This window comes from Panulirus ornatus, chromosome 41 (genome assembly GCF_036320965.1).
Source record: "Panulirus ornatus isolate Po-2019 chromosome 41, ASM3632096v1, whole genome shotgun sequence".
Taxonomy (NCBI): domain Eukaryota; kingdom Metazoa; phylum Arthropoda; class Malacostraca; order Decapoda; family Palinuridae; genus Panulirus; species Panulirus ornatus.
In genome coordinates this window covers 16,678,613-16,692,323 of record NC_092264.1, presented here as the reverse complement: position 1 = coordinate 16,692,323, position 13,711 = coordinate 16,678,613, and the positions used below count along the sequence as shown (strand labels likewise).

The 13,711-nt window shown below is 47.3% G+C and overlaps 1 protein-coding gene across 1 annotated transcript in view; it reads left to right on the top strand.

Moving 5' to 3' along the window:
* LOC139761717 (uncharacterized) overlaps positions 1-13,711 on the top strand; it is a 256,164-nt gene that overhangs the window by 108,964 nt on the left and 133,489 nt on the right. The window contains exon 2 of the mRNA XM_071686102.1: positions 9,834-9,971. Coding sequence (XP_071542203.1) covers positions 9,834-9,971 — 138 coding nt within the window. The remainder of the gene's footprint in view (positions 1-9,833; positions 9,972-13,711) is intronic.

Below are 13,711 nucleotides of genomic sequence, written 5' to 3'. Positions count from 1 at the left end.
GGGTGTAGGGAGGCAGCTGTCCCCTGGGGCATGAGTGTGTAGGGAGGCAGCTGTCTCCTGGACATGGGTGTAGGGAGGCAGCTGTCCCCTGGGCATGGGTGTAGGGAGGCAGCTGTCTCCTGGGCATGGGTGTAGGGAGGCAGCTGTCCCCTGGGGCATGAGTGTGTAGGGAGGCAGCTGTGTCCTGGACATGGGTGTAGGGAGGCAGCTGTCCCTTGGGCATGGGTGTAGGGAGGCAGCTGTCTCCTGGACATAGGTATAGGGAGGCAGCTGTCCCCTGGGACATGGATGTAGGGAGGCAGCTGTCCCCTGGGACATGGGTGTAGGGAGGCAGCTGTCCCCTGGACATGAGTGTAGGGAGGCAGCTGTCCCCTGGGCACGAGTATAGGGAGGCAGCTGTCCCCTGGACACATGTCCTTGGGGACAGCTCTCCCCTGTTCAGGACGAGCGAGTGAAATGTTGAAAATTAGAAATGAGTTTTTCAACCACAGAATATTGACTTTCGTCTTAGGAAAAGTACTTGTATGTGTAGCACTCAATGCACGTCCCATGCACGCGAGAGTAGCACACATGCACATCTCCATGCACGTCCCTATGCACGTGAATGTAGCACACACGTAGGTCCCCATGCACGTGTGTGTGTTACTCTTGTCTGTCAGCGACTTTAACCAACAAGTAATTGGTGTTGTCACCGAAGATGCACGAGTTAGTGTGGCTGTCACATTTCCATTCTATCACACACCAGCCAGGGTCGTTGGTGCTCGTTTTGGTGGATGTTTTCTTGTGTCTGTAGAACCTTTGGCTCTTACGTAGTGACCTTCACCTCCAGGAGCTTGTGAGCGAGAAGGGGTCATTGTTACTTTACATCCTCTAAAGTCCATATTGAACCTGACCTCTGATGTCGAGTGCTTTGCCTCTGTAAGGCATCCAGGAGAGATTTGACCTCGACCCGAGGGTCAACTGGGCATGAGGACCCATCGTGGGGGTTCACCTTTGACCTTACATTGGGAAAGGTGACGTCAGAAACAGCTGTAACCTAGGCTTAGGGTGAAAGAATGGGTGGCGAGTGGTGTCACCATCTTGTGTGTGTTTATTTCTGTCCCTCACCTGTGTTAGTCTGTCCTTTGCCACATCTGCCATCATCGACCCACACCCGCCACACCCACCCGTGTATACCGTCGACCGAGACTTGTATACATACCCTCGTTGCTCTGCTGTTCTGGTCTGTTTCGAAAGCCAGCCCCGTAACCCGAATGTTCTCCGCATGACGGTAGTTAGTGGATGGTGAAATGATAGTTTAAGCTTGTATTGGAGTAGGTCTGGGATTCAAACACGGGAGATCAGTCTTTTTCTTTCTTTCATACTATTCGCCATTTCCCGCGTTAGCGAGGTAGCGTTAAGAACAGAGGACTGGGCCTTTGAGGGAATATCCTCACCTGGCCCCCTTCTCTGTTCCTTCTTTTGGAAAATTAAAAAAAAAAAAAAGCGAGAATGGAGGATTTCCAGCCCCCCGCTCCCTCCCCTTTTAATCGCCTTCTACGACACGCAGGGAATACGTGAGAAGTATTGTTTCTCCCCTATCCCCAGGGAGGATTAGTATAAAGAAAAAAAATTTGTGGATAGTTTATAAAACAGGTGTTCGTATGGTACCGGAAAAACCGAATTTGTGATGTAAATTGGAAGATATATGGCAATACATCAATCATATTTGTGGAAATGCAGATCGACCATCTGCGAGTCATACATCAATCACATACGTCAATGCATCAGTCATGGCGTCAACGTGGCCTGGTAGGAATGTGTGAGCAGTTATCAGATCTCCTCACACACACACACACACACACACACACACCTTTCCTCCATTATCATGAGCAAGTTGAGGCCTTCTTTCTTCTCATTATGAATTATTTTACTCCAATCTTTCACCATAGTCGTGTGTGTGTGTGTGTGTGTGTGTGTGTGTGTGTGTGTATATAGTATTTGCCTCAGGACAACTGGCCACCGTTCCTACAACCGTGACCCCAAGCTTTCGACCCATCCCAGCGTTCCTCCCTTCGTTAGGACCCGATGGAAACGGATGACGCAACGCTTCGCATCGCTTCTGGACGGCTGTGGACCAATGAACACATGCCTCCCCACCTCTCCCCTCCTCTCCTTCTCCCCGAGAGACCCGGCCATCTCAAAGGAAGTAACAGAGAGCGTCCCTGGGATCACTTGTCATCCCTCGCAGATGTTGGGGGGGTCGTCTCGATGTCTGGCATCGACGAGAGACGGATGTCTCACAGGGTATCACCTCGTAGCCTCACTTCAAAGCCTATAAGTAGGCAGGGAGATCAGGAAGAGACAACAGATCTTAATGAGAGGAAGTTTGCGAGACAAGAACGTTGTAATACAAGCCACGAACGCCAGCAGGAGGTCCCCCATGACAGCGCCCCCTGGTGAAGCGCATCAAGCTGCTAGCGCACGTGAGGCAGCTGGTGGTGGCAGCTGACACTCCACATGTGTCACCTGACCATCAGACATGAGTAAAGATCGCATCTCTATAATCCTTGGGCTGTCGGAGGAGCGCCACAGAGAGCAAGGACGAACCTCGTATATTTATGATGGATTCCGACGTGATGGAGGGAAGCGACTGGAAAGGATTAAGACATATCAAATAGAATGAAATCAAGTTTTGGACAACTGTGTAGGTAGTCATGACACTTCCATGACGAACTCACAAAATCGTAGCGTTAGGAATGGAACGATGAATTGGAGTGATGTGGTATACAGGGGGCGACGTGCCTTCAATGGACTAAGCCCCGGGGTATATGATAAAGCCGGGGAAACCACGGAAAGGTCTGTGAGGCTTAGATAGCAGGCTGGGTTTTTTTCGGTGCATTGCACATGACAACTAGAGAACGAATATGAGCAAATACGGTCTTTCATCGTCTGTTCCTGAAGCTATCTCGCTAACGCGGGAAACGGCGAACAAGTATGAGAGAAAAACGAAAAGATATATATATATATATATATATATATATATATATATATATATATATATATATATATATATATATATATATATATATATATGTAAGGCATGTGTACGTGTAGGAGGAGAGGAAAGTGATTGGTTCTCAGTGAGTGTAGGTTTGCGGCAGGGGTGTGTGATGTCTCCATGGTTGTTTAATTTGTTTATGGATGGGGTTGTTAGGGAGGTAAATGCAAGAGTTTTGGAAAGAGGGGCAAGCATGAAGTCTGTTGGGGATGAGAGAGCTTGGAAAGTGAGTCAGTTGTTGTTCGCTGATGATACAGCGCTGGTGGCTGATTCATGTGAGAAACTGCAGAAGCTGGTGACTGAGTTTGGTAAAGTGTGTGGAAGAAGAAAGTTAAGAGTAAATGTGAATAAGAGCAAGGTTATCAGGTACAGTAGGGTTGAGGGTCAAGTCAATTGGGAGGTGAGTTTGAATGGAGAAAAACTGGAGGAAGTGAAGTGTTTTAGATATCTGGGAGTGGATCTGGCAGCGGATGGAACCATGGAAGCGGAAGTGGATCATAGGGTGGGGGAGGGGGCGAAAATTCTGGGGGCCTTGAAGAATGTGTGGAAGTCGAGAACATTATCTCGGAAAGCAAAAATGGGTATGTTTGAAGGAATAGTGGTTCCAACAATGTTGTATGGTTGCGAGGCGTGGGCTATGGATAGAGTTGTGCGCAGGAGGATGGATGTGCTGGAAATGAGATGTTTGAGGACAATGTGTGGTGTGAGGTGGTTTGATCGAGTGAGTAACGTAAGGGTAAGAGAGATGTGTGGAAATAAAAAGAGCGTGGTTGAGAGAGCAGAAGAGGGTGTTTTGAAGTGGTTTGGGCACATGGAGAGGATGAGTGAGGAAAGAGTGACCAAGAGGATATATGTGTCGGAGGTGGAGGGAGCAAGGAGAAGAGGGAGACCAAATTAGAGGTGGAAAGATGGGGTGAAAAAGATTTTGTGTGATCGGGGCCTGAACATGCAGGAGGGTGAAAGGAGGGCAAGGAATAGAGTGAATTGGAGCGATGTGGTATACCGGGGTTGACGTGCTGTCAGTGGATTGAATCAAGGCATGTGAAGCGTCTGGGGTAAACCATGGAAAGCTGTGTAGGTATGTATATTTGCGTGTGTGGACGTATGTATATACATGTGTATGTGGGGGGGTTGGGCCATTTCTTTCGTCTGTTTCCTTGCGCTACCTCGCAAACGCGGGAGACAGCGACAAAGTAAAAAAAAAAAAAAAAAAAAAAAAATATATATATATATATATATATATATACATATATATATATATATATATATATATATATATATATATATATATATATATATATATATATATATATATATATATATATGTGTGTGTGTGTGTGTGTGTGTGTGTGTGTGTGTGTGTATACGAACCCGAGATGGCCAAGATCGGGACATGCCTTGCCATGTCGGTTACCATAAAAAAAAGGCAAAAATAGATACTCAGATTCCTGCTGGTGTTGCAACTAAGCTGCAAGCTGAGCTGAGGGATTCCTAAGCTTTTACACAAGCGCTTGATGAATCCAGAGAAATCCGGGTTATGAAGGGACGAATTGCATGAACGAAGAGTGATAGAGGATCCACACTGTGAGTGTGTGTGGAGAAAACCCTGGAGCTTTCTCTCCAGGGGTCGAGATAAGTTCCATCACATATACAGTCAAGCAAGATGCAGTCTTTACAGCAAGGTGAGGTGAGACATCGGCAGAAGAATTAACCTCCAGACGCTTTCAAGAATTGTCTCACCTCACAGACGCACCAAAAGGGAGAACGTAACTACAATAACAAAGATGAGAGAAATACAAGAAAGTGGAAGAACGTTTTGATAACTTACGTAAGGCGTCTGGCTAATCATGGAACCTTAACCCTTGTGGCCAGTGCTTCCATGGATGATATGATCAAGAATGTTCATCCAGTCTCGGAGCCATTTAACAACAGATGCATCTGATGAGGAAAGAGAGCGTTTGGGGCTTCAAGGAAACGGAGAAGGGAGAGTGAGAGGGGAATAAGAATATTCTATAAACAAGACTCCTAATGTTTCAAGCAACTTTTTCATACAAGGATTTGTCCTCTACATTGAAGTTGATTGTTTAATCTGTATTGCCAGTGGAAGATCAACACCCTACACAGCTGACTCACATTCCTATAAACATTTCGAACCCTAATTTCGATGCTCATATTAAGGATAGAGTCTTACAAGCCTTCCAACAGTAATGAGGGTTATTTATGTAGTTTTTTGTCATAACCCTATGAGGGTTTGTGATGACAGCTGCGGGTGTGGATCGAGGGGGGCTGTTCGAGGTGAAGGAATGCTGGCGTAGAATCGAAGCTTCAAACAATGACTTCAACACCTCTATCCATTCCTCCTCCATTCTTGGTCCTCCACTGAACAGTGAGACTGTGTTGTGGTCCCTGAGCCACACGGAGGCTTCTTTCTGCAGGTCGTAGAGTTAGTGAGCGCGGCTGCCTCCCTCCCTGCAGTGCATTGCAACACCGCGGGAAGGATAGTATGAGGAGAGGGCGAAGAGGACACTCAGTGTGCTCGCACATGTTGCTTTGTAGGAGCCTGACCGTCACGTTCAGATGTGAGTTATGTCTTAAGTTCGAGCCAAGCGGCACCGAATACCTTGATTGTTCAGGCTGGGGAGTTGTCATACACACCAGCCCCCAGCTGCTTCATTATCATGTGGGTGTATACGCGTCCGGCTTTTTACCACACTGGGGTAGCCACAGTGGTATGTGGTATAGCCTGCTTCTCTTGTGTGGCCAGAATGGTATGTGGTATGATTTGTCCTGTGTGGTTGCTGGGGTGGCCAAGTGGTATGTGGTATACTCTGCTCGTCTTGTGTGGTTGCTGGGGTGGTCAGGTGGTGTGTGGTTATCTGTCTGGGGTGTATTTTCTGTAATGTATTGGCTGTATGTGAGAGGTACATATGTAGTGGGCATGGTGGGTTGAAGACATGTAAATCGTGCTGGGGTGAAGGAGAATAAGAAAAGGATGAAATAAAAAAATTTCCATTATCAAGATACGATGCCTTGTTCAGGGAACAGTAAATAAATGTTAAACATAGCAACGAATTATATAGATCTAGAAATACATAAAGGAATGAATTAATAAACCAGCAAAATACATCAGCAGACATTTTTCTCTCCCTTTCATCGCTGTTGATGTAGTTTATGAAATGGAAGAGGTTTAGGTAAATACAACGAGGAGGTGATTAGGGGGATAACGTAATGAGAGAGGGCGAGGCCACATGTGAGGGAATGGGAGCAAGACAGACCAGGAGACACTGTGGGTCAGGGACGCGCGAGAGACGACCTCCGGCACCTGGTGGTACAGTCCCCAGGCCTCACGTACGTAGACCCTGCGGACGAGGCTCAGTCATCAGGGGACATCAGTGCTGGCTCCATCCACGTCCTTGACCGTACCTCAACACTGCCTCTTCTTCTCCTCACTCATCCAACACTGGCGATCAGGGAAGCTAACTTTCTCGTCTCTCCCTGGGACATCACTCAGCTACTCCTTCTGCAAATGACTTGCCTCTTTCAGTGTCCCACATGTCCCGTGGTGATGGATCAGTTCGTACCTCTCGTCTACTCTGGCCAAGGTTGGCTTGGGTATATATATATCCTCACTGTGACATAAACACGCCCACGACACGCCTCATGGAGTTCGAATCCACTGAATTTAGACGCGAATTCCAGCGAATCTGTCCATCAATGTCAGTTCTTTTCTTCGCTGATGGTTTCCTCACTTTGACTGGCATCGTCGCACACCTCGACGTCTGGCACCTCACCTCCTGCAACCAGACTATGCTCTCTACCCACCTCCCTCCTCCGTGTCACTCACTGGGTTCCTCTGACCACATCCTAGTGGTCGTATCTCCTTGTGTCGCACCCTCCTCCTACCTCTTCTCTGAACGCCAACTATGGCATTGCGGGGAAGGCCTGTTGGGTGAAGTTGTAGGATGAGGCAGCGCTGAGATCAAACTATACATCCACAGACAAACGTAATGACATCAATGAAAATGATAATACTGAGACGGCAAGGACAGCTGAGGCCTTCATTAAGGCCATCCCATTAACACTATATATATATATATATATATATATATATATATATATATATATATATATATATATATATATATATATATATTCCTATGAGTCCACGGGGAAAATGAAACACGATAAGTTCCCAAGTGCACTTTCGTGTAATAATCACATCAGGGGAGACACAAGAGAGAAATATAAGTCAGTTGATATACTCCTAGGAATATCTTGATCACGCGCAAAATTGTGATCCTTCCCCTCTCGTTTTTTTTTTTTAATCTTCCAAAAGAGGGAACAGAGAATTGCGCCAGGTGAGGGTATTCCCTCAAAGGCCCAGTCCTCTGTTCTTAACGCTACCTCGCTAATGCGGGAAATGGCGAATAGTTTGGAAAAAAAAAAAATATAGTATTACTTAAAAAACACATGACGGACTTAATAGACGCCTTGAAGATAACGTTACCCAGCAAAGCTTCGCGGCAGCTCGTACGCGGAGGACTGATCTCGATGTGATTAATCGAGAATGTAATCAATAAGCCATCAGCTGGGCTTCTTGTGCTCACGTCCCTTCACTAATTACTCTCCCCGCTGGTGTAGTGGCGCCGCTCATCTTAACGGGTGTCAGCTTCTAGGTCAGCCGGCCAGTCAGCTGCTGCTGTTTGCTCATGGTCCTTAATAAGGGGCGCCAGGAGAGAGAGAGAGAGAGAGAGAGAGAGAGAGAGAGAGAGAGAGAGAGAGAGAGAGAGAGAGAGAGAGAGAGAGAGAGCTGCATGTGTCCTCCCGTCTCAAGCAGACGGATGATGTGTGAGTGGTGAAGTCCTATGTACTGTCTCCCTTACCGTCTCTATGTTGCCCCATTTTTCTTCTTCTTCCACTGCTTAAATTCAAAGGGTTGGGGTGGGAGGGGAGAGGGGTTTCTTTCGGCAGTTAACTGTTAAGGTCAGACCACCTCGCTCGGACCCTGGGGTGGTCTGTGTGAGGCCTGTGGCGTGTCTCTGCGTTACTCTTGGATAGGTGATGAGTCTCTCTCTCTCTCTCTCTCTCTCTCTCTCTCTCTCTCTCTCTCTCTCTCTCTCTCTCTCTCTCTCTCTCTCTCTCTCTCTCTCGTGCCTGCTGTACAAAGCGCTACTCATCTTTTACTGATGAGGTCGGAATATACACACACACACACACACACACACACACACACACACACACGGAAAATCTACCAGGTAGAAAACAGATTAGAGAGAGAGAGAGAACAAAAAAGAACGTCTGTTATAATTGCCAGGCGTTGTTTACATGGCACTAAACCACCCAGTGTATATTTTCTCAGCAGCTGAGGTTATGATGAACGTGGCTCCGTCCATAGCTCCCTAATTATCAATTATATGGTAACCAACCTTTAAGAGCGGGCCCGCCAAAAACCGACTCAATTATCCACATAATTACACATGGCATCAAGCCGCACATGCTACGTGTGAGGGATTATCTTCTATAAGGATAATTACTCGTATAATCCTCGACGTGATAAGCCATATTAACCTTCAAGGATTATAGAGGACTACGGTCATCAGCTCGGCAAACTCACAGGGATAATGTTACCTATGATTATCCCCTTCAGACGTGCTTAAAAAAATTTCAGCCACAGCGGGTAGGTAGGTAACGTTCGAGAAGGGGACAAATCCCTTTTTTTTTTCGGAGATTAATCCCCCGAGGTCCGTCGAAGACAAGGCGAGGTGCTGCCCCCTCCTCTCTCTTCCTTTAGAAGTGGCACGTAAACAAGGTGTTAGTCGCGAGAGAAAATATTTTGAGGGTCTTTACTGGTGAGAGCATCTGTTGCTGTATTATGTAGACAGGGAAGTGATTAAAGATAACACTTATCTGTCTTATATGTATGTTGCAAATCATGAATTATAGAGGGAGTGTGAAGAATACAATGATTATTAATGATGATGATTAAGAGAGTACAGTGATTACTAATGATGATGATTAAGAAGAGTACAATGATTATCAGTGATACTAATTAACGAGTACAATGATCATCGCGATTTAGAGAAGTATCATGATTATCATTGATAATGATTATGACTAATACGATCTGGACAGGTCAGATGTTTCCTCATTCGTATCGTATGTGGGCAGCAGAAGCTGTGTTTCTGTACCTAGAAAATCCTGGTGTTTCCTTTTCTTCTCCCAAGACGAGAGCTGGCGGGTGTTCTTAACCCGTCGTACATGGCCCGCGACCCAGGACCTCCACGGCTAGAGCCGAAATCGAGTCAAATGAGCGACCATTACTAACGTGGTGTTTGTGGTCACTCTGTTTACATCGTCCCTCCCTCCGGTGGTATAGAAGCCTCGCCTATGCCTCTGATTAACTCAGTGTTGTTGCCATTTCTTTTTAGAGTGATCAAAGTCTGCCTGAGTCATGTCCTACGCATTACAACTCTTTATTATTGTTTTTGTTATGGCGTCAATATTTGTCAATGATGTTTTTTTTTTAGGTTAGCTTAGACGGCAAGCACCAATTGATAGGCTAATCAAGGCCGTCTCATCTATATATAGATATAGATATAGATAGATAGATAGATAGATATAAACGACAGGTATGTAGGTATTTCCCACCTGTCTACCATATCCTTATAAGAACCTGACAATAGATAGATTTCCTCTTATCTTACATCTCGTGTTATCAGTAAGATAAGAGTGTGTGTGGCTGGAGGCAGGATGTTCCCCTGACGTTCTGTGTGTTTCCTTCCCTCACCGCCAGGCCCAACGTGTGCCGCTACCAGCGGGAGGAGAGGGTGCCGGTCCGCGTGCCCACCGTCCGCGGCTACACCGCCACCGTCAGGGTCTACCGCCCCGGCTGCTACTCCAGGACCCCCAGCTGCGTCAACTACGAGAGGAGGTAAGGGGAGAGAGAGAGACTGACTGACTGACCCCTCTACAAATTGGTAGATACAGCACTGGGCCTCTGTCTACCAGTCCGTGTCTACGTTCGTCTACAACTGTTTCTCGGTAGTGCGAGCAGTGACGTGAGTGTGTGTCTTCTCCAGCCTTGACGTGAGCAGGCACAGATGAGCAATTGAACTCTTGTGAACTAGACTTGATAATGATATGATAATGTTCCGATACCTAATGTACAGCTACTTCGATAAGGGTTTTATGATAAGTGAGATAGATGTAGTGTGTTCCTTAGTATGGTAATAATGGTCTGGTACCTTCAGCACAATTACTTCGATAGATAATAAGATTTTTATGATAAGTGTAATAGATAGTGTTCCTTAGCTTGGTAATAATACTCTGGTACCTTCAGCACAATTACTTCGATAGATAATAAGTTTTTCATGATAAACATGATAGATATACTGTGTTCCTTTGTTTGATATTGATGATAATGTTTCTGTACCTTAAACACAATGACTGTGATAGACATTAAAGTGGTTTATGATCAAGTATAATTGACATCAAGAGCTTTGTGATGGTAACGGGTAATGAAGGCCAATTTCACCCTAATTCCGCCTCACGTGGTGGGCAATCTAACCGGTTGTGCGACTCCCTAAAAATCTCTTGAGGAACCTGGCGATATACATCGTCTCGAAGGGAAGCGATTGTGCTCAGCGGGTGTTTTCCTTTCATTCTGGTCAATAACCATCGGCAGTACTTGGAGATGTGTCCTTTATAGATGCTGTACACAGTCTGTGTACATGTGTTGATATAGAAAAATATCTTCTGTATTAAGTAGGCCGTTCTGTGGTGTATAGCTATTTCAGAATGGCCTAGAAAATATTGTATTGTGAAGTTACCGAGATCATCAGCTTCGGCAGGACGCGCGCCTCTGTTCTCACAACTAGCAAATTAACTCACTCTTCCTTCACCCACAGCAGTTCCTCGCAGAATACTAACATACATGGGTTCATATAGGGTTTAGTTACGTCTGTATGAACCTCTTTCTTTCGAAGATACTGCTGTTTTATTGCGTCACGCGAAGAATCCTGAGTGAGCGTTCGGAACGACAAGAAGAAAGAGAAACTTTAGGATCCGAAGCGTCTGATTCGTTGATACAGTTAAGGCAATAGTCTCGGATCATGTCTGATTGTGATTGGATTTCGCTTGGTGATTCCTCCCTCCGGTAATCAGCTCAGGTGGTGTTGCTTCCACTTGGTATCCCTCACTTCGTCAGATGCGCCACAGTGCCTCGGAAACCCTAGTTTCTTCAGTAAATATCTCTATTCTTTTGCTGTAGACTTCTACCCTACAGACTTGATGTGAGAGGGTTATGTGTGTATATGGAATTACACATGAATTGGTACTGGGACATCCTGTAGCCCATCTGGAATGCGGAGGGTGTGGAGACCAGCAGTGGACGTTGCTCATCTGCAGTGCGAAGGGATGCAGACTGCCACTGACCCATCTGGAGTGGTTGTGGCTGGAGATTGAGGGTTGCGAGCACCTGCTTCGTTGCAGTATTCACCTGGTTTCCATTTCCCTCAGATGAATTGCCAAATGGATCCAGTGAGGCTGTTGCTATTCGTTCCAACCCAGTTGATTTAGAGAGAAATGCGATTTTCTTCGTCGACTTTTGTGAGGGAGATGCAATTTCTGAACAGATTTTGTCTTTGTTGGAGTCGGGTTTCGGTGGAGAATAGTTCCCATCTGGAAGATGATGTTTGGACTCGATAAAGAAAAGGCTTTGACGATCACACGACCTCAGGACCCATTCTCCTGTAGCCTCAAGGCTGCGTCACGATCAGGAGCAGAGAAAGGATGGACTCCTTTGGAGTAAGATGTCCTTCGATGAGACTGTACTCCGATAATACAACTTCTCCGAAGGTGACTCTTCGCTCTTGGTGGAGTCCGGTAACGCCCAGATAGCTAGATAGCTAGATAGATAAACACAGAGGAAGGTAGACAGAAAGATAGATATGTAAGCAGATAGACAGATACGTACATATATTCATGTACAATCCCTCTAAGGATAGTGTATTATAAGTACAAACATCACCACAATGAACATGACATATGACTAATTGATGCAACTTGGGGAAGGACGAATCAGTTGAAATCCTATGTGGAGTGTCACCCCCTATGTGTGAATACAGGTATTCCTGTGTGATATAATCTCTTACAACAGGGACACCCGCCCTCCCAGCTTCTGACGTCACTCCTTCCGTTATAGAGCGCCGTGTGTCGTGTCGTATGGTTTCGAAACGATACTACCCTCGCGGGTTTATTTATACGTGCGCGTATACAAGACGAACGGGAGCGGCGCAAGAAGCGGTAGAGGAGTTACCGCGGCGCGTGATCAATTCCCCCTCGTGCCTCACCCGCACCGCCATAACAGTGGGAGATGAAGGACCATTTGACTGATTGTGATTTCAGAGGAGACGGATGGTGGCCATCATTCTGGCCTGGGGCTGCCGGTAGCCAGGCTGGGATGGATTGATGATGATGTTGGTCGGCCCCTCACTCCGCGACACCTGACCTCCCCCAGTCAGTGATGTGGTAGAGTGGGAGGGTGTTGGGTGAGGGTGTGGTGTAGATTTAGGGCGTCACACACACACATAACCGCGCAAAGACCTGCCCCCCCCCCCCTCTCTCTCTCTCTCTCTCTCTCTCTCTCTCTCTCTCTCTCTCTCTCTCTCTCTCTCTCTCTCTCTCCTCTCACGCCGAACCCGCCATCTCACCCCAGTTCACGCAACACAAAGGGGAAGGCTGCCAACTGTTCTGCACCTGAAATCTGGCTCCTCCTCCAAGTTCCTCGATCGACTTAGATCTCTCGCAGACCATGGTGTTACTGAGACACTTGCGCACACACTCAAGCATTCCTCATACAAGCACGCGCAGGCACACCCCCTACGCAAGCCCAGGCCCTACCACCACCAGCCTCCCCTTGTGGTCGCAGATCTGGGACATCCATAAACACCAGCAGGTACTGACACGACGCCGCTTTTATGGCCCCACCGACTCCAGGCAGCATACACGAGGAACGCCACATCTGAACACTTGACTGTCGATTGTGAGGAGGTGTGAGGGGTGGCTCAGGCCCTGCTGGGTGACATGACCCATGGGTTAGTGTGTGGGGGGGGGGGGTAGGTATGGCTCAGGACCTGCTAGGTGACATGACTCGTGGGTTAGTGTGTGTGGGGGGATAGGCATGGCTCAGGACCTGCTGGGTGACATGACTCGTGGATTAGTGTGTGTGTGTGTGTGGGGGGGGGGGGGGGGGGTAGGCGTGGCTCAGAACCTGCTAGGTGACATGACTCGTGGGTTAGTGTGTGTGGGGTAGGCATGGCTCAGGACCTGCTGGGTGACGTGACCCGTGGGTTAGTGTGTGTGGGGGTAGGCATGGCTCAGGACCTGCTAGGTGACATGACCCGTGGGTTAGTGTATGGGTGGTAGGCATGGCTTAGGACCTGCTGGGTGACATGACCCGTGGGTTAGTGTATGGGTGGTAGGCATGGCTCAGGACCTGCTGGGTGACATGACCCGTGGGTTAGTGTATGGGTGGTAGGCATGGCTTAGGACCTGCTGGGTGACATGATCCGTGGGTTAGTGTGTGTGGGGGTAGGCATGGCTCAGGACCTGCTGGGTGACATGACCCGTGGGTTAGTGTGTGGGTGGTAGGCGTGGCTCAGGACCTGCTGG